This window comes from Notolepis coatsorum (genome assembly GCF_963971535.1).
Source record: "Notolepis coatsorum genome assembly, chromosome: 15".
Taxonomy (NCBI): domain Eukaryota; kingdom Metazoa; phylum Chordata; class Actinopteri; order Aulopiformes; family Paralepididae; genus Notolepis; species Notolepis coatsorum.
In genome coordinates this window covers 21,470,953-21,490,866 of record NC_140179.1, presented here as the reverse complement: position 1 = coordinate 21,490,866, position 19,914 = coordinate 21,470,953, and the positions used below count along the sequence as shown (strand labels likewise).

Here is a 19,914-nt window from a genome sequence, read left to right as displayed (position 1 = left end):
CAGGGGGCGCTGACGCGTCTGCACGTCGGAGGCCAGCGACAGATAAAGACGTAGAAGAGCAGCTTATCAACAACAGGAAGTAGCAGTTCCTATCTGATTTTAAAACGCAGCTAACTTTCATTTTTGTTTCCTTCTGAACTATTTCATCAGGAAGTTACATTGGTGACTGTTAACCAGGTAACATATTATTATCAACATATTTGTGGTTTTGGAAATCCAATGACGTTTGACATGTATTATGCCAACTTATTATGGGGTGATTGGCTGTTAGCTAAGTTTAGCAAAGGTGTTCATGTCTGCTACGCTAACAGTTAGCTAACGTTAGTAGCTGGTTCACACCAGCATGGTTATGATGCACATTATTACTCCACAACTATTCCATATGAGGTGTAGTGTACAGTTACCAGTATGTAGCTAATATATACGATATGTAATGTAAATGATCCAACAACATAGTAGTGAGGCAAATCTGCACACTCGGACTGTTAATAAAGGGCAAATTCACCCTAAAATAGAATTCATAAGTTATTTGGGTTCATATTGTACTGCTCAGTATCGATTTGTGAATATGAATAAGTCTCCCCTTGGACACCCGATAGACGAGACCTCAGTGATGATGATGTAACCAAGTGCTGCAGTTGCTCCATAGACTGTAAACGATGGAACAACTCTTTAGGACACCGAATGTAGCCATGGTGATTTTGCTGGGATATGGGTACAGTTTCTCAATCAGAGCTGTAAGCCCTACATTTAAATTAAACTATTTAACATGGACGTTATTAGTTCAAACAAACATTTCATGAGCCCAGGAAGTCTAACTCGTTGTCAATAAACCAACTCCAAAGGTTGTCACTTGATGACATCACAAATTGATAATCTGATTTCCAGTTTAATGGCTGCTTTTTTATATAGTGCTTTTATCCAAAGCGCATTCACTCACCGACGGCGGAGGCGACCATGCAAGTTGCCAACCTGCTCATCGGGAGCAATTAGGGGTTAAGTGTCTTGCTCAAGGACACATCGTCACGCTGCCCGGGAGGAGCGGGAATCGAACCGGGAACCTCCCGATTGCCAGACGACTGCTCTACCTCCAGAGCCACTGTCGCCCCAGTTTAGGGAGACAGTTGTCAATGTTTATAGAGCCCTTTAACTTTAACCTACCTACCTGTCATACCCACTGAGGGAGAGAATTCTGAGGGTAAAGAAGTTAGTTAGGACTAACATTACATTATCAAGTGTGTTTAGGATTGAAAAGGTAAATTCAATGTACTTCTGCTCAATATTGTGACCAGTAAGGACAGAGAGTTGTTACTTTCTAATTGTATCTTATTCCTATATGCTAAATATTAGAGTATTTTATCAATCCAGGGATAGGAACATACAGCCATGTATGTGTGTGTAAATGGCAAACCATAAATACTTTTTTTTAGATCCCATTTTGTGTTAACCAAGATTAGCCTACCTCTGGGCATCGTTTGGATTTGAACGATTCCGGTTCCGATTCTCCATTTCGATTCCTGTTCTAAACGATTCCCGATTCCGATTCTTTGAGGTGCAGGTCAAAACAGGTCACAGCTTATTTCGCAGGAGAATTAAAAAAAATTGTTTATCTTTAATTGTTTTCATACTACATTGTCAGTTGACTTGATACAGTTTAATTTGGTTGCTGCACTGTAACTAGGGTATTAATTAACAACGTTTTTTTTTTTTTTTAAGAATCGAAATGCAAATATGTTACTTCCGGTTCCAGAACCGAAAGTTAGGAACCGGTTTCTATTAGAACCGGTTCTCGGTGCCCAACCCTTAATTGAATGCAAAGTGCTGATGAATTACACATTGAAGTGATTGTTATACTTAGATATACATACAAGGGAGATGGTGGTTCAGGAGGTCTGGTAATCTGAAGGTTCCTACAACTGCTCCCGATGAGCAGGTTGCATGGTCACTACTGGTTGCATTCACTCCGCCGTTGGTGGGTGAATGTGAGGCATAAGTTGTAAAGCGCTTTAGATAAAAGCTGTTATATAAACGCACCAGGTACCACTTCTACTGTTCTGCGCTCCCCCCGCTGACAGCTCTGTTTTCTCAGGAATGACGTGCAGCCTAGAGAAGGTTTTGGCAGATGCCAAATCATTGGTGGAAAGGCTTCGCAACCATGACAACGCAGCAGAGATGTTAATTGAACAGACCACTTCCCTCAACAAGCGAGTGGAGGCCATGAAACAGGTAGGATCTTCTTTTTATTAACCTTTATTTAACCCATTGAGATTAAAATCCCAATTCTGCATGTGACTAGCATTGGATTAGCTTGACTGCAAAGAGGAGTCTTGTGGTTCCATTGAGTCCATTTTCATTCAAATATGTTGTTGACGTGAGAAGAAGTCATGGGATCCCTTTGAACTCGACCAGGCCCATGGCATTTTCCTCCCATCAAATTTAAGCTAGCTTAAAGTAGCTTAATCGTGGAGTAACATCTACCTCCTTTGCCAGTACGCTGGCATGACATGGCTGGTACTTTTGCCAGTACGCTGGCATGACATGGTTGGTACCTGTTGGATTCCTCAAGATGTCTAGTTTCGTATGATACCACAGTATCTTCACGCTAGCGTAAAAAATGAGCCCACTAGAGCCTCTTTAAAGATGATAAATCAGGCATGCTGGGGGCTTAACATTCCAGGAGCCCTCGGGCAGACTGTGAGCTGAGGGTTTCTTCCAGAATGTTGGGGTTAATAAGTTAAAGAGGTTAATTCTGCACGGCCGCACGCACGTGGGCAACACCATTTTTCAGATTTGTCCATTCAATTAACAAATCGATTAGATTCCATGACTATTAGTCGACTAAAAGGATTTCTTTAGTCGCAGACAGCCACTGACTGGTTTGCAATGAGAATATACTCATGGAACTGGACGATGAAACGTTGGCCTGGCTTGCCTCAACGGAGCTGCATGTCTAAAGACACACGCCAGAAGAAGAAGAAGAAGAAGAAGAAGAAGAAGAAGAATATACTCATGCAGGGTGTGGGACACAGTAACTGTAATGTACCCCTGGTCTCTGTAATGTACCCCTGGTCTCTGTGATGTGGTCTCTGTAATGTAACCCAGGTCTCTGTAATGTACCCTCTGTGTGTCTCAGTACCAGAAGGAGGTGGACTGAATGAAACCAGGTCTCTGTAATGTACCCTCTGTGTTGTAACCTCAGTACCAGCAGGAGGTGCACTGTCTGAACCAGGTCTCTGTAATGTACCCTCTGTGTGTCTCAGTACCAGCAGGAGGTGGACTGTCTGAACCAGGTCTCTGTAATGTACCCTCTGTGTGTCTCAGTACCAGCAGGAGGTGGACTGTCTGAACCAGGTCTCTGTAATGTACCCTCTCTGTGTCTCAGTACCAGCAGGAGGTGGACTGTCTGAACCAGGTCTCTGTAATGTACCCTCTGTGTGTCTCAGTACCAGCAGGAGGTGGACTGTCTGAACCAGGTCTCTGTAATGTACCCTCTGTGTGTCTCAGTACCAGCAGGAGGTGGACTGTCTGAACCAGGTGGCGCGGCACCGCCCGCGCTCCAGTCTGGTGCTGGGAATCCAACAGGAAAACCGTCAGATCCGAGATCTTCAGCAGGAGAACAAAGGTACGCAGGAGGGGTGGGGGCGTCGGTTTGCCAATATGCAATAAATTATTACAAATACTTCTTGTATTAGATGTTAAGACCTTATGTTCAGTATTGGAAGAACGTCGTCTACCTCTTGAATTTAAGTCAAAGTGAACCCAAATACCTCTGTGCTTATTTCTGTTCAATAAGAGCAGTGAAGGCCATAGACACGGTCCAGCGCACAACTGTCTTCTGTAGACACGTTTCCTTATTATAGCCTTTTCAGGACTGCAGAGTTGGCCAAAGTCCATACCAACTGTACTTAAATGGGTTATTAGCTACTTTTTTTTTTAAATGTAAATTGGCTGTTCAATTTACACTTTTTAAAATGTGTGTTTTGTCCGAGGCTAAAGGACTACTTTGTAAAGTTTACTGTCGCATAATGATGTTTGGCGTCTATAAACCTATGATTATTATTACTACTACTACTAACCTTCTTACTGTCTTTTACTATTATGTACTTTGCTACTATCGTCTACACTACTAAGTATCTACTAAGCTAACATGTCTCTACTACTACTACAGAGTGTAACACTCAAGTCTGTTCGACGCTGTTTGATGAACAATGTTACTGACCTTTAGCTGCCAGAGTTGTACCCTTCCTGCTGACTTGTTGTACAGAACCAGAGTTGTACCTTCCTGCTGACTTGTTGTACAGAACCAGAGTTGTACCTTCCTGCTGACTTGTTGTACAGAACCAGAGTTGTACCTTCCTGCTGACTTGTTGTACAGAACCAGAGTTGTACCTTCCTGCTGACTTGTTGTACAGAACCATAGTTGTACCTTCCTGCTGACTTGTTGTACAGAACTTGTAAGTCGCTTTGGATAAAAGCATCAGCTGAGCGACTAAATGTGACAGAGCCTAGCAGTTCGTGGCACATGTCTCCCTCAGTAATTTTGCAGATTTTTACAGATTATGAAAGTACAGAATGTAAGCTTTGTCATTCATTGAAATCTGAAAATATCTGAAGAAGATTATGCTTATTTGAATCTAGTTAAACCTCAAGTCTCGGAGCAGAGAAAAACAGAAAATCCAATCTAAAGTTTGGCTGCATTTTAACACCTTGGCAGTCAGGTACTAGGTGTCACAAACTGCCTTTTTTAAACAAAGGTTTTTACTATTTATAGATACTATAACTGTTAGTTGTTACAGTAAATGTTTTCTTAAACATGTAAACTGTGATAATATGAAGGAGACAAAAAATGTCCAGACATGAGTGAACAGAAAATGTCTCTTTTCCCATCCCGTCGTCCATGGGTTAAGCGCAGAGCTCAATCGCATCGGCGACCCTGAGAAAGACAATGCATGTGTGTGTGTGTGTGTGTATTCCTGTGTGTGTGTGCTGCCCATTGCATGTCCCATGTTGTTGCATGCCAAATAAAGACGTCTCTAAAGAGGTCCTGCATTATTATTAAAAAAAGAGATGCCCCATCTGGGTACCTCAACCTGGTCCCCCAAGCGGGAATCGAACCCAGGACCTTCTAGCTGTGAGGCAGGCGACAGTGTTAATGTGTGTTGTGTTCCTGCAGAGCTGAGGACCTCTCTGGAGGAACACCAGTCTGCCCTGGAGCTCATCATGACCAAATACAGAGAGCAGGTGTTCCGGCTCCTCGTGGCCAGTAAGAGGGACGACCCGACCATCGTCACGCAGCTGAAGGAGCAGCACACCACGGTACAACCACTAACTCACTCTACCTCCACGGTACAACCATTAACTCACTGCTACCTTCACCACGGTACAACCACTAACTCACTCTACCTCCACGTAGGGGTGGACGGTATGGTCTAAAATTTATATCACGGTATAATTTGAAGCATAGACGGTAACGGTATATATCACGGTATCAGTGTTTCTGTTAGAATAATTTTTTTTGCCTGATAGGCAGGCTATATAAAGAATGACATCCTCAAGGCATGTAGATTTATAATATTTTAACTTAAAACTAGGCTACTTTTGCGTATAAAGTCATTATATTCCAAATAAAATAAGTCCCGAGTCGAGACTCCTGCTCCCATTGCAAACAGCGGGGCTGGATTTTGCTAGAAGCATATGTAGCCGCAGAGCGAATTGAATTGAATAAGAATTGAGACAAGGGTGCCACTCATCCTCAGCTTTAAGAATTGACAATTGTGTCGACAAATTGACACATGTGTCAACAAATTGACACACAAAATGCTTAGAGACGATGGGGGTCAGAACGGCGCAAGGGTGGGGGGGCGCTGTTTGACGGGCCTGTGACCAGACCTGAAAGAGCCCCTGGCTCTGCGGCTCTGCAGCTGCATGCTATTCGCAAATCCACTGCTGCAGCCGTCCTCCCGGCTCCCGCTGCTGCCGTCGTTATCATAACACTACACACATATCGTAATGTTTACAGCAAACTGTAGTTGATCACCAGGTATGTTTTATTAACGTAGAATAATTCATATAAGAAAAACGATAGGGAAATCTCTTACCTTTCTCCACTGGTTAAAAATGCCAGGAACTGAAATTGAAACTTGCTGTGCGCCGCGGTGATATGTGTTTATTATGAAATGACAATTGCGTGTTGACACGCCCACTGCGCGAAGCCTCCTAAATAACTTTTTCCAGTTTGCACATATCTATTATCTATGACTAATTCTATCTATTTTTAGGGGCAAATGCGATTGAAATAGTCGAGCTGTGGTTACATGACGTCATTGCTATTTTAGAGCTGCCCTACCGGTTACACGGTATAGTCAAAATCCATACCGTAGAGCAAATTAATACCGTTTATACCGTATACCGTTTATACCGTCCACCCCTACCTCCACGGTACAACCATTAACTCACTGCTACCTTCACCACGGTACAACCATTAACTCACTCCTACCTTCACCACGGTACAACCACTAACTCACTCCTACCTTCACCACGGTACAACCACTAACTCACTTCTACCTTCACCACGGTACAACCACTAACTCACTCCTACCTTCACCACGGTACAACCACTAACTCACTGCTACCTCCACCACGGTACAACCACTAACTCACTGCTACCTCCACCACGGTACAACCACTAACTCACTCCTACCTTCACCATGGTACAACCACTAACTCACTTCTACCTCCACCACGGTACAACCACTAACTCACTCCTACCTTCACCACGGTACAACCACTAACTCACTTCTACCTTCACCACGGTACAACCACTAACTCACTCCTACCTTCACCACGGTACAACCACTAACTCACTTCTACCTTCTCCACGGTACAACCACTAACTCACTTCTACCTTCACCACGGTACAACCACTAACTCACTCCTACCTTCACCACGGTACAGCCACTAACTCACCTCTACCTTCACCACGGTACAACCACTAACTCACCTACCTTCACCACGGTACAACCACTAACTCACTCCTACCTTCACCACGGTACAACCACTAACTCACTTCTACCTTCACCACGGTACAGCCACTAACTCACCTCAACCTCCATGGTACAACCACTAACTCACTCCTACCTCCATGGTACAACCACTAACTCACCTCTACCTTCACCACGGTACAACCACTAACTCACTTCTACCTTCACCACGGTACAACCACTAACTCACTTCTACCTTCACCACGGTACAACCACTAACTCACTCCTACCTTCACCATGGTACAACCACTAACTCACTCCTACCTTCACCACGGTACAGCCACTAACTCACTCCTACCTTCACCACGGTACAACCACTAACTCACCTCTACCTCCACCACGGTACAACCACTAACTCACTCCTACCTTCACCACGGTACAACCACTAACTCACTCCTACCTTCACCACGGTACAACCACTAACTCACTCCTACCTCCACGGTACAACCACTAACTCACTGCTACCTCCACGGTACAACCACTAACTCACTTCTACCTCCACGGTACAACCACTAACGCACTGCTACCTTCACAGGGTTCGCACAAGGTCCTTGAAGTGCTTAAAGTGCTTGATTTTTTACCAAAAAAAAGTCCAGGCCTGGAATTACTTGAAAACAGCAAAAACATTTTAACAAGGTGCTTAAAAATCCTTGAAATTCAAATCAACCATTCGCATTGAAAGTTTTGTTCATTCATGATAAAATTGTTCTGAATCAAGACATTTTAATTTTTTTTCATTTAAAGTGTAACTAATTGTCGGAAATTGGTTTTAAGCCATAAATATTGGATCCGATTTATTTTTTCTATTAAAAAAAAACAGCATTTAAAAGTGAATTGTATCCCTTTAACACAATGTCTGCCACGCAGTTTGACCATCTTATACCTCTCACTGCCAGTGCTGTAAGCCTATGGAGTCGCTCACCTTCTTTGCAGGGCTATAACTTTTTAAATATTATAGCTATATCGACATTACTATGGCCCATTCAACATCGGGTATCTATCGTTCCGGATGTGGGAACATTATATTTTTCCATTCATACATTGTCGCGTTAATACCGTCGTGAATATAAGTATGTTTTTAGAGTAGTCTGCAGTAATTCCTAGAACGCCAGTTATAGGCCCCGATGCATATTATACAAATCGATTGGCGTTTCGTTCCTATACACGCTATATTAAAAAATTCAAATGCATACGATTGGTATACATTATGCTCCATCATGCGTGAAGGAAAGGGGGGGGAGGGGGGGGGCGTTTATGATTCCTTGATTGTCAGTACGGCTTTCTTTAGTACGACATCATACGTTGATCAGATGGATTGCAATGAAATAAATGGACAATCAAGCTGGAATTAACGTTAGATACCTCTTGCCTGTGGCTGATAAGTCTGGAGAAAAAATATTCCAATTATTTGATTTCCATCTGCTAGATCCGTTTTACGTTTGTACGACGCAATAAACGCCGAAAGCATATTGATTCTTGCGTCTCGAAAGCGATCCAATGCACTAGAGTGTTTGTCTGGATCCACATAACAAGAGAGCTCTGCCCGGAAAATTTTCATCTATGCACAGAACGTACCATCCGGTTTAAAGTGAGTGCAACATCGCCCGAAATCCACCTGGCGGCGGTATTGAGCTGTTGCAATATCAGATGGAGTCCAGAGCCTCCCGGAGCCTTGCTGGATGAATTATGAATGGCAATAGCGAATCAAGGAAATAACGATCATAAAAACGAGTAAACTCGTTATTGGCGCAATTCGATTGGCAGCCGCGCAGAAACGGTTAAATGCCCTTTTTAAATGAAATATTGTGCTTGGAAAAGTACTTGAAAGTCCTTGAATTTCATTTTGCAATGTCTGTGGGAACCCTGCTTTCAGTTTCCCTCCATTATGGAAAAACAAGATCATGGATCATGGCCGCGTTCACACTGCAAGCTCCAGTGCTCAAATCTCATTTATTGCTCAGATCAGATCATTTTTGTTTGGCTGTTCACGTTATTATTATTATTGTTATTTTAATTTTAAATGTGGCCAATATCGGATTCCAGTGTGAACCGGTCTCATGCTCCTGAGCTGACCCACATGTGCAAATGAACAATAACGATGACAGACGTAAACATGGAGGACACTGAAGTCACAGTTTATGGTTTAATTTATAAGTTGAATGCAGTGGAGGCCAGCTAATTAACACTATGGTCGCCAAAAACGCCTTACCACGTCATTCCCCGCCATGCTAATTCTGCCAAAGACGCCGTACCACGTCTTTGATATCAATATTTCAAAAATCTGTGATCGCAATCATATTTCTCCCCCGGAGACTTGAGATCTACTGTTGATCCCCTCTCAACTCTCCAACGGTTCAAGAGCGCCATCTGGTGGCCGATCAGCGGATCGCCCAAACCGGAAACAGGAAACGGAAGCTGGTGCTCATTCCAATTCGGTCCGATCACTCGCTAATAGTCCCAGGACTCGAGCTAGACATAATGTATAGCAATCCGTTACCAATAACTCGATAAACAACATGATTTGGACGTATATACTATTATACAACCTGGAGATGGATCGCATATTTCTACATCCCATAATAGGAATATTTCTGCTCCACGCTCATCGCCCAACGGCCCGAGGAAGCTACGGTAAGATTCAGCGTTATTTCTTAACGTGTTCGATACAAACTGCTCTAATGATCATATCACCCACACTAGATGAATCATCTAACGTTGGCCACGGAATTATAAACGACCCCCCCCCCCCCATCCGGTCAACATCAGATGATAAGTAGTAACTTCTAGAAGCACGTCCATTTGAAATTTTTTATCTCGCGCAGATTGCTATCAAACTGTATTTGATCATCAATATAATGCATTTAGGGCTATAAATCACGTTCTGGATAATTCTGCAGAAAACGATAAAAACACACTTATACTTAGACCGTATTTTAGTATGAATATGTGAATGAAAAAGTATAACGTTGCTACACCCTGAACAATAGATACTTGACGTTGAATGGGCCATAGTAATGTCAATTTAGCAATACAATTTAAAAAGTTATAGCCCTGCAAAGAAGGGGAACTTCTCCATAGACAAATAGAGCTGGCGTGGGATGGTTTATTGTGAATATAAGCCTGGCGACCAAAGTGTTAAAACAAATCAGACCTGTATCTGATTTAGGACCACAGGTAAAAGTGGCCCAAATCAGAATCATGCCGATTCGATGTGATTTGTGCTGCTCACACTGTCATGGAAAATAAAACGGATCTGAATCACAGATGAGGGGAAAAAAAGTTTTTCGCCTGCAGTGTGATCGTAGCCTCAGCCATGCCGCGTTGATGTCTTTCAGTTGAATTATATTTAACTCATTGACCACCACGCTCTTTTCCCATCTTTACTCAATGTTCTTCTGACTGGGACATAAGGCTGTCCCCGAAGCCTGTTTTTGGGATTCGAACTTCGTCAGGGTTTTTCGAACGAACGTTCGAACCTTCGTTTTTAATTTAAAAAAAAAATAGAATTCAAAATCTTTTTTTTAAATAATAATTTTTTCTTTTTTTCTTTTTTATCCTCAAACTAAATCCTCAATTTGAATAAAGTGATTAATCTGATTAAATGAGTCTTTTTTTCTTTTATATATAAATCAACTTTCCAGACCCAGCCCAGCCCAATTAAATCAATTAAATCAACTTTCTTTAATGAATATAACTCATCAGTTTCTTTTAATACTATAATATTAGTGTAGCCTAATCTTTATCTGCAACTGTGAAGAAAAACCCCATTGGTTTAAACAGAATTAATAGAAAAAAGAAAAAAAAACAATTTAATAAAAAATTCGAATGTTGATTTAGAATTCGAATGCCAACGTAACGAACGAAGGTTCGAACGTTTGGCCTCAGCCCTGGGACACAAGTTCAAGTTCTTTATTTTTCAAATACACGACAATACAGGGGGCATTGCAGGTGATGTGTTTCGAGCTCAGAGTCAATTAAGAAACGACAATGAATACAATAATGGTAACAATAAGTAGTAGTAGGATAAAATAAAAGATAAAATGGTCAATTATTTACAGAAAGTGTTGTTGTAGCGTGTGTGTGTGTTATGTTGTAATACCAAAATTGTATGATAATACATTTGAATCTAATGTAATATTGCTTTGGTGTCTGTCTGCAGGAAATGCAGGCGCACATAGACAAGATCAATGAAATGGCCACGGTGATGAAGAAGGCCATCGAGGTGGACGAGGGGAGGCTGTGTGAAGACGAGGAGAGGATCACGCAGCTGGAGGTACGTAGTGAGGCCACCTGACAGTGGCTCGGGAGGTAGAGCAGTCGTCTGACAATCCGGAGGTTACCGGTTCGTTTCCCGCTCCTCCCGGGCAGCGTGTCGATGTGTCCTTGAGCAAGACACTTAACCCCTAATTGCTCCCGATGAGCAGGTTGGCACCTTGCATCGTCGCCTCCGCCGTCGGTGTGTGAATGTGTGAGTGAATGGGTCAAATGTGAGTAACAAATTGTAAAGCGCTTTGGATAAAAGCGCTATATAAAAAAGCAGCCATTTACCATCTCAACCTCTGGGCTGAGATGTAGAAAAAAGTAGGGCTGTCCCCGACTAAGGATTTGGATGGTCGACTATGATTGGCCAAAATTTGCCGTTAGTCGACTATTGGTCGACTAAAAAAAATATATATATAATATTTTTAAATTTGAATTTTCTTTATTTTTATCATTCCATTTGGGCTGTGGGGGGTGCTTAATGTCTGAAGGAGTCGACTGAAGGCTTCTTGTCCTCTGCAAAAGCATGCAATTGGTCCACTGATGGATACATCTTGATATTTGTCTAGTCTAGTGTAGGTAAGTATTTATAAAGCACCTTTCATACATGTCATGTAGCTCAAAGTGCTGTACACAAACATAGGCATATATAACGATAAAAGCAATAAAGTCACAGTGATCAGTTAAGATCAATGGTTAAAAATAAAAAATGTTAAGAAAAAATTACGTAAAAAGGAAAACAGTCAAGAAAGTTTGGGAGAACAAACACGTCCGTTCAGTAGCAACCGGAAGTAGGAAGTGCACTAAACCAATGCACTTGTACTTGTTCAGCAGCAACCGGAAGTAGGAAGTAGGAAGTGCACTAAACCAATGCACTTGTACAGTAGGTAGCAACGTTAGCTCTCATAACGTTAGCCAGTTAGGAAGTAGGAAGTGCATCTAGTGTGTTCATTAGATGGGTGAAATCCTCTTTCAGTGCCTCTGTGCCTGTTTTCGTAGGCAGTTAGCCTCTGGTATGCATGCCATTAGCGTTAGCCATGCTTCTAGGCCTATTTTATTTTGGAAAGAATGATACAAAAACAAATATATATATATATATTATAATTATTATAATTTTTTTTATATATAATATAATATATAATATAATATATAAGAGGTTGGCCAGTCGACTACGGCTCCTTTAGACTAATCGACTTATAGGGGTCAGCCCTAGAAAAAAGACACAGGCGTAGATGGAAAAACCAAGAATCTTCAGCCCTGAGAGAGGATGGACCTCAGGTAGGAAGTATGACGCAGTGTGGTGAAAGCCGGAAACATCCGGAAGCTACCCTGCCGACCACCATTCTTTCAAGCAGGGCTATCGCCACCATCGGAACATGGAATGTAAGGACCATGTATGAAGCCGGAAAGACTGCGCAGGTGGCTGCCGAGATGAGGAACTACAGTCTTGCCATACTCTGAATCAGTGAATCAAGGTGGATTGGATCCGGCCAGAAGAGGCTCGCCACAGACGACATGACACTGTACTCAGGCCATGGAGAGGGCGATGCACACCATACCCAGGGAGTGGCCTTGATGCTGTCCAAGGCTGCCCAGAGAGCACTGGATGGGAGGCACATGGTCCTAGGATCATTGCAGCTTCTTTTTAGCTTAGCTTCTTTCCCCATTGCTGCACAAATCCGCTTCAAGGCCCTCGACCTGGCATACCGTGCGGCAAAGGGAACGGCTCCCGCCTACCTCCAGTCAATGGTCTCTAACTACACACCCTCGAGACCCCTACGCTCTGCATCTTCTGGCCGCCTCAGACCCACTCCTATCCGAGCTCCGGGAGGGTCATCAAAGAGAAGTCGCCTATTCTCAGTCCTTGCCCCACAATGGTGGAATGAACTACCCACCACAGTTAGGACAGCCGAAACCCATCCAATCTTTCGCCGTCGACTAAAGACTCACTTCTTCAACCATTATCTGAAAGGGGAAAAAAATAATCTAACCCTAACTAACCTTACTGTCATGCACTTGTCCTAATAAACTAACCTACACTGTAGCACTCAACACTTTGATGAACATTGTTACTCAGCTGATAGAGTTGTGCCCTTCCAGATGACTTGTCGTACAGAACTTGTAAGTCGCTTTGGATAAAAGCGTCAGCTAAATAGGTGCACGGTGGCGTAGTGGTAACACTGTCGCCTCACAGCAAGAAGGTCCAGGGTTCAATTCCCGCTTGGGGACCAGGTTTCCGCGATGCCAGTTACCCAGGTGGGGGATCTCCCAGGCCTTTCTATGTGGAGTTTGCCTGTTCTCCCCGTGCTTGCAAGGGTCCCCCCCCCCGATAAGATAAACCCAATGGAAAAACATGCACAACAACAGATCGCTAACGCTGTCGCGTCCATGACGAAGACGGGCAGGAGCACTTGGATGGTCCCCGGGCGTGGCTCACGCCACAGCCCTCGTCTGCTCCCGGCTGCCCTTGGGGGGAAGGACGACAGGATGGGTTAAGCGCAGAGGAGTATCGCATCGGCGATCCTAAAAGACAATGTATGCGTGTGTGTTCCGGTGTGTGTGTGTGTGCCACTAAAACATTGAGTGTTGTTGCATGCCGAATAAAGACCTCTGCGACAGGTCCTGCATTATATTATTATTAAATGTAAATTCTCCTCTGTGCTGTGACTCTTCTCTCCAGCTGGAGAACAGCGGCCTCAGGGAGCTACTGGGGATCAGTCGAGAGGCCTTCCTGCTGCTGAAGAGGGAGGACGCCTCAGAGAGCACGTCGCTGTCGGACATCAGCTTACGGAAAAGCTGAGGCCCCGCCCCCCGAAGAGACTGCATCGTCGCCCCCCTGTGGCGGTACTGTGGTACTATCCTGTCCGACGCGAGATACCACTCTCCTCTCGCCCCATAGACTCTTTAATAAGACACTATCCTCATGGCCAACGCGGCCTCATCAGAAAACGTAAATAAAGTACTAATCGACCACAGGAATAAAAGGTACATAATGTACGTTATGTTATAGCCATAAGTAATATATTTACTTATTGTATAAGTCATATATTTACATTTCGTATCGGTGAAAGTCCAAAACAAAGGGTCAATGTACCCATGTCACTGTATTGTTTTTATGTTTTTTTTTATATAATTTCCATTCTAAGTGTGTTGAATGTTTAAGTGAAAAATTGCAAATACAAATGTATGTTTAAAAAAAATATATATAAAAAATTTCAAACAAACCAGGTTGTGGGTGAGTGCTCTCAACACTGGACTAACAGCAATACTATGATGAGGATTAGTTTTATCGTTTAACAGTTATGGTTAAGATAGAAAGTTATGGTTATGGTGCACAATATATCGGCCGCCGATATAATATCGGCCGATATGGTCCTTTTTTTTTTTACACATCGGTATCGGGCCGATATAAAAAATATATATTTTAATTTTTTTATTTAACATGTTTTGGTCTTAAATTGTTTCAAAATATCAGTAATTTCTGAAAATAAATTACAAAAGTAAAGAGAATGCGTTTTGGAAAATAGCTCTTTATTTGATTATCATAAAAAAAGTGTTTTCTATACAGAGATATCGACATCGGTAAATATCGGTATCGGCCAGAACAGCAATATTAATATCGGTTATCGGTATCGGCCACAATTTTCACATCAGTGCATCACTAGTTATGGTTAATTTAAGGTTAGGGTTTGGACGAGGCTACCAGTGAAGTGTGTCTCTGTATTCTCGAGGTAAAGGCACTTGTTTCCCATGCCCAGCAGGGGAACTCTAATGTTTTCTGAAAACGTTAAAAAAAATTCTAATATGTAATATATGTACTTATTTGTAAATACGTCAATATATTACTTATTTGTAAATATGTCAAAGTCAATATATTACTTACTTGTAATACGTCAATATATTACTTATGGGTATAATGTAATGTACAATATGTACCTTTTTCCTGTGGTCGCTAAGTACTTTATGTACATATTATTTTAAGGGAGAACGGGCAGATTCACAGCATGAATGCAATGCAGCAATATCCATCTCCTTACTGTGACATGAGCAGCTGAGGCCCGCCGACGACTATCTTTTTGTTGTTGTTGTTGTTTTGTTTGTTCACCAGTTTGTTTATTGCCCAGCATGCATTCTGCTGCCGGAGGAGCCTGTGGGTCCTGGTGAGGTTTTAAAGTACGAATGCGCGAAAGAAGCTTGAATTAAAACTATAAAATTAGATGGATGGATTCTCTACAGATTTTATGCTGGTTTACTATGTACAGAACTAACGCTCTCATATTTACCTGTATATTTGAAAGAAGAAGAAAAATGCAATTTAAAAAAAAAATATATATATATATATTAAACCGCAAAGAAATGATACTGCACTGATGACATTTGTTGGTAAGTTTTGTTTTTTATAGGTTTTTCAGCATCTTTAAAGGAACACGCCAACTTTTTGGGAAATTAGCTTATTTGCCATCTACTCTGGAGTTAGACAAGCAGATGCAGACCCTTTTCTTCTCTGTGCATGCATTAGGCCAGTGTAGCCTAGTTCCCAACAGTCACGAAATACACTCCAAATACAACTCCAAAACGTTCCTGTAAACATGTTGTGACCTGTGTATTTACCACGTGGAGAAATAATTAAAAAAATTATTGAGATTTTCTTTTTCTAAGCAGATATATACTTGTGATTTCATCACCTCAAAAGGCCCGTTTTTCAAAAAGCAACAGGGCTTTTGAGGTGATGAAATCACTGCGCCCAGGCAGCAGTGGTTCGGCAAAAAATACTTCAGAGTATATATCTGCTTAGAAAACGTAAATGTCTAATTGTTTTAATAAAAAAAAAATCTCCACGTGGTAAATACACAGGTCACAACATGTTTACAGGAACGTTTTGGAGTTGTATTTGGAGTTTATTTCGTGACTGTTAGGAACTAGGCTACACGGGCACACCTACTTCCAGTGAATGACGCTAAGCTAGGCTAACGGTGCGGCTGTTAGCCACCTAAACCTAATCCATGCACGGAGAAGAAAAGGGTATGTATCTGCTTGTCTAACTCCAGGGTAGATGGCAAATAAGCTAATTTCCCAAAATGTTGCCGTGTTCCTTTAACTGTTTTTATTTCAAGCAATATTGACAGCCGAATGTTTTTTCTCTCTGGGAATGTTATACAATGTTTAAAGTAATTGGCCATATTCACATGACAGCCATTTTGCTCTTATGTCATGCTCAGGTTGGGTTCCTGGGAACAGAGTGGAAAGGGTAAAACGGAGGGGGTACCTTGGTATTCATGAATTAACAGGATAGACGACATTTAAATTTCCAGGGGATCTGCAGGGTATTAAAAAGTATTAAATTCATAATTCACAATTGAAGGTATTAAATACATTTAATTTAATTTGCACAGATATTACATTTTGGGGGGAGCAGCTCAGCTGTCGAGAGATTAAATATATGAAATGTTGTGATTTGTGGGGCTACCAGGAGCTTGGAGCTTGTATGGAACATACAATTATTTAAATTGGCGCACAAGTGCAGCCGCCAGTTCAGTGTTGCTATGTGTTTTATTTATTTTTAATTCTTTTGCTAGTATGGTCGTAAAATTGGTATTAAACTTTGCTCCAAGTGGTTTTAAAAAGTCTTAAATGTAACTTGTTGAAACCTTCAGATACCCTGTTAACCCTTTCACTGCCACACGACAGAAGGTTAACCCTTTACTATCACACTACCGACGGGTAACCTTCTGTGTATTGTCACAGTGAAAGGGTTAACCGTTCGGTAGTACGGCAGTGAAAGGGTTAAAGTAATTAACCATATTTGTCTTATGTCATGCTCTGGTTGGGTTCCCGGGAACAGGGTGGAAAGGCTAAAACAACGTGTCAAGTACCTTGGTATTCATGTCTAAAAATGAGCAGGAAAGACGACGTTTCAATTTCTCCTTAAAAAAACTAAAAGCACATGTTCTCTCTGCATCTATAGGGCGGAAGGGGGTGTTTAGTTATGGATTTTGTGGATATGAACAACACCTTTAAGATTAAGTGGTTAAAAAGTGCTTAGAACCCTCTAAGTCGTTATGTCATTTTATTCCACATTATATCTGTAAGAAATTTGGAGGCTTAATGTTTTTATTGTCATGCAATTACAATATCACCAAACGACCTCTTAAATGATCAGTTTTATCAGCAGGTATACTCTTTGATCAGAGTTTTATCAGCAGGTAAACTCATTGATCAGAGTTTTATCAGCAGGTATACTCATTGATCAGAGTTTTATCAGCAGGTACTCATTGATCAGAGTTTTATCAGCAGGTAAACTCATTGATCAGAGTTTTATCAGCAGGTAAACTCATTGATCAGAGTTTTATCAGCAGGTAAACTCATTGATCAGAGTTTTATCAGCAGGTAAACTCATTGATCAGAGTTTTATCAGCAGGTAAACTCATTGATCAGAGTTTTATCAGCAGGTAAACTCATTGCATGGAAAATATACTTTGTACATCTTTTTGTACATCTTTTCACTGATGTATTTGATAGTAGTGGCCATATATTAAGTTATGAAACCTTTTTTACAAAGAATTTAGTTTAGTGGTTGATGAAAAGCCATATATTGTATCAAAATGCACAACCTAGTTTTTTCTAGTGCTTTTAATACCATCCAGCCTCTGCTACTCAGGGAGAAGCTAGGAAGGATGTGGGTGGACCCCTACAAGGCCTGGATAACGGACTACCTGTCAGAACGATGGGGGCGGACCCCTACAAGGCCTGGATAACGGACTACCTGTCAGAACGATGGGGGCGGACCCCTACAAGGCCTGGATAACGGACTACCTGTCAGAACGATGGGGGCGGACCCCTACAAGGCCTGGATAACGGACTACCTGTCAGAACGATGGGGGCGGACCCCTACAAGGCCTGGATAACGGACTACCTGTCAGAACGATGGGGGCGGACCCCTACAAGGCCTGGATAACTGACTACCTGTCAGAACGATGGGGGCGGACCTCTACAAGGCCTGGATAACGGACTACCTGTCAGAACGATGGGGGCGGACCTCTACAAGACCTGGATAACTGACTACCTGTCAGAATGACTACAGTTTGTCAGGATGGGCAACTGTGTCTCTGAGACTGGTCAGCAGCACTGGGGCTCCACAGGGGACCTGTTCACCCTCTACACGGCAGACTTCACCTACAACACAGAGTCCTGCCACGTCCAGAAGTACTCGGGACGACACAGCGATTGTGGCGTGTGTGAGGAAGAGACAGGAGGGAGAGTACAGGGACCTGGTGGGAGCCTTCAGCGACTGGAGCGAACGGAACGGCCTTCTCCTGAACGCAACTAAGACCAAGGAGATGATACTGGACTTCCACAGGTCTAAACCACCTCTGCAACCAGTCAGCATCCGGGGAAACACATATAAGACGTATAAGTACTTGGGTGTGCACCTGGACGACAAGCTGGCCTGCCTGGTCTGCAAACGCGGACGCGTTCTATAGGAAGGGACCGGGCCGGCTGTTCTTCCTTAGGAGGTTCAGGTCTTTTAATGTGTGTGGGGAAATGTTGTACATGTTTTATCAGGCAGTGGTGGCAAGTGTGCTCCTCTATGCCGCTGTCTGCTGGAGTGGCAATACCATGGCCAGGGATGCCATGCGGCTGGATAAGCTGGTCCAGAAGGCTGCTGGCTCAGTGGTGGGGAGGAGACTGGACCCACTGGGGACCGTGGTGGAGAGTCGCACGCAGAGCAAGCTGCTGGCCATCATGGACAACCACCCTCTCCACCACACCCTGCTGGGGCAGAGCAGCAGCCCCCCTCTCCACCCTGCTGGGGCAGAGCAGCAGCCCCCCTCTCCACCCTGCTGGGGCAGAGCAGCAGCCCCCCTCTCCACCCTGCTGGGGCAGAGCAGCAGCCCCCCTCTCCACCCTGCTGGGCCAGACAGCAGCCACCCTCTTCACCCTGCTGGAGCAGAGCAGCAGCCCCCCTCTCCACCCTGCTGGGGCAGAGCCGCAGCCACTCTTCACCCTGCTGGGGCAGAGCCGCAGCCACTCTTCACCCTGCTGGGGCAGAGCAGCAGCCTCCCTCTTCACCCTGCTGGGGCAGAGCAGCAGCCACGCTCTCCGCCCTGCTGGGGCAGAGCAGCAGCCACTCTCTCCACCCTGCTGGGGCAGAGCAGCAGCCACCCTCTCCTCCACACCCTGCTGGGGCAGAGCAGCAGCCCCCCTCTCCACCCTGCTGGGGCAGAGCAGCAGCCCCCCTCTCCACCCTGATGGGGCAGAGCAGCAGCCCCCCTCTCCACCTTGCTGGGGCAGAGCAGCAGTCGCCCTCTCCACCCTGATGGGGCAGAGCCGCAGCCTCCCTCTCCACCCTGATGGGGCAGAGCAGCAGCCCCCCTCTCCACCCTGCTGGGGCAGAGCAGCAGTCGCAGCAGGACGGCTCATCTCCCTGCGCTCGCAGACTGAGCGGCACAGGAGGTCCTTTGTCCCCACAGCCATCAGACTGTTAACAGCTCGGTCTAGTGCGGGGGACCTTGACCTGTGGCTGTTGGTTGCTTGTTTCCTGTTCCCCACACCTGTTTTTATACACCTGTTTTATACACCTGTTTTTATTTGATCAGGTTTTTATAATTACTGG

General features: G+C 43.6%; 1 protein-coding gene across 1 annotated transcript; it reads left to right on the top strand.

The window, feature by feature from the left end:
* The first annotated feature begins 82 nt into the window (after positions 1 to 82).
* fgfr1op2 (FGFR1 oncogene partner 2) lies at positions 83 to 15,738 on the top strand. The gene is made up of 6 exons (XM_084330870.1): positions 83 to 177; positions 2,090 to 2,226; positions 3,505 to 3,622; positions 5,174 to 5,316; positions 11,200 to 11,313; positions 13,981 to 15,738. The coding sequence occupies exons 2-6, from the start codon at positions 2,092 to 2,094 to the stop codon at positions 14,098 to 14,100; spliced, it is 630 nt and encodes a 209-aa protein (XP_084186996.1). The 5' UTR covers positions 83 to 177; positions 2,090 to 2,091; the 3' UTR covers positions 14,101 to 15,738.
* Positions 15,739 to 19,914: the final 4,176 nt, after the last annotated feature.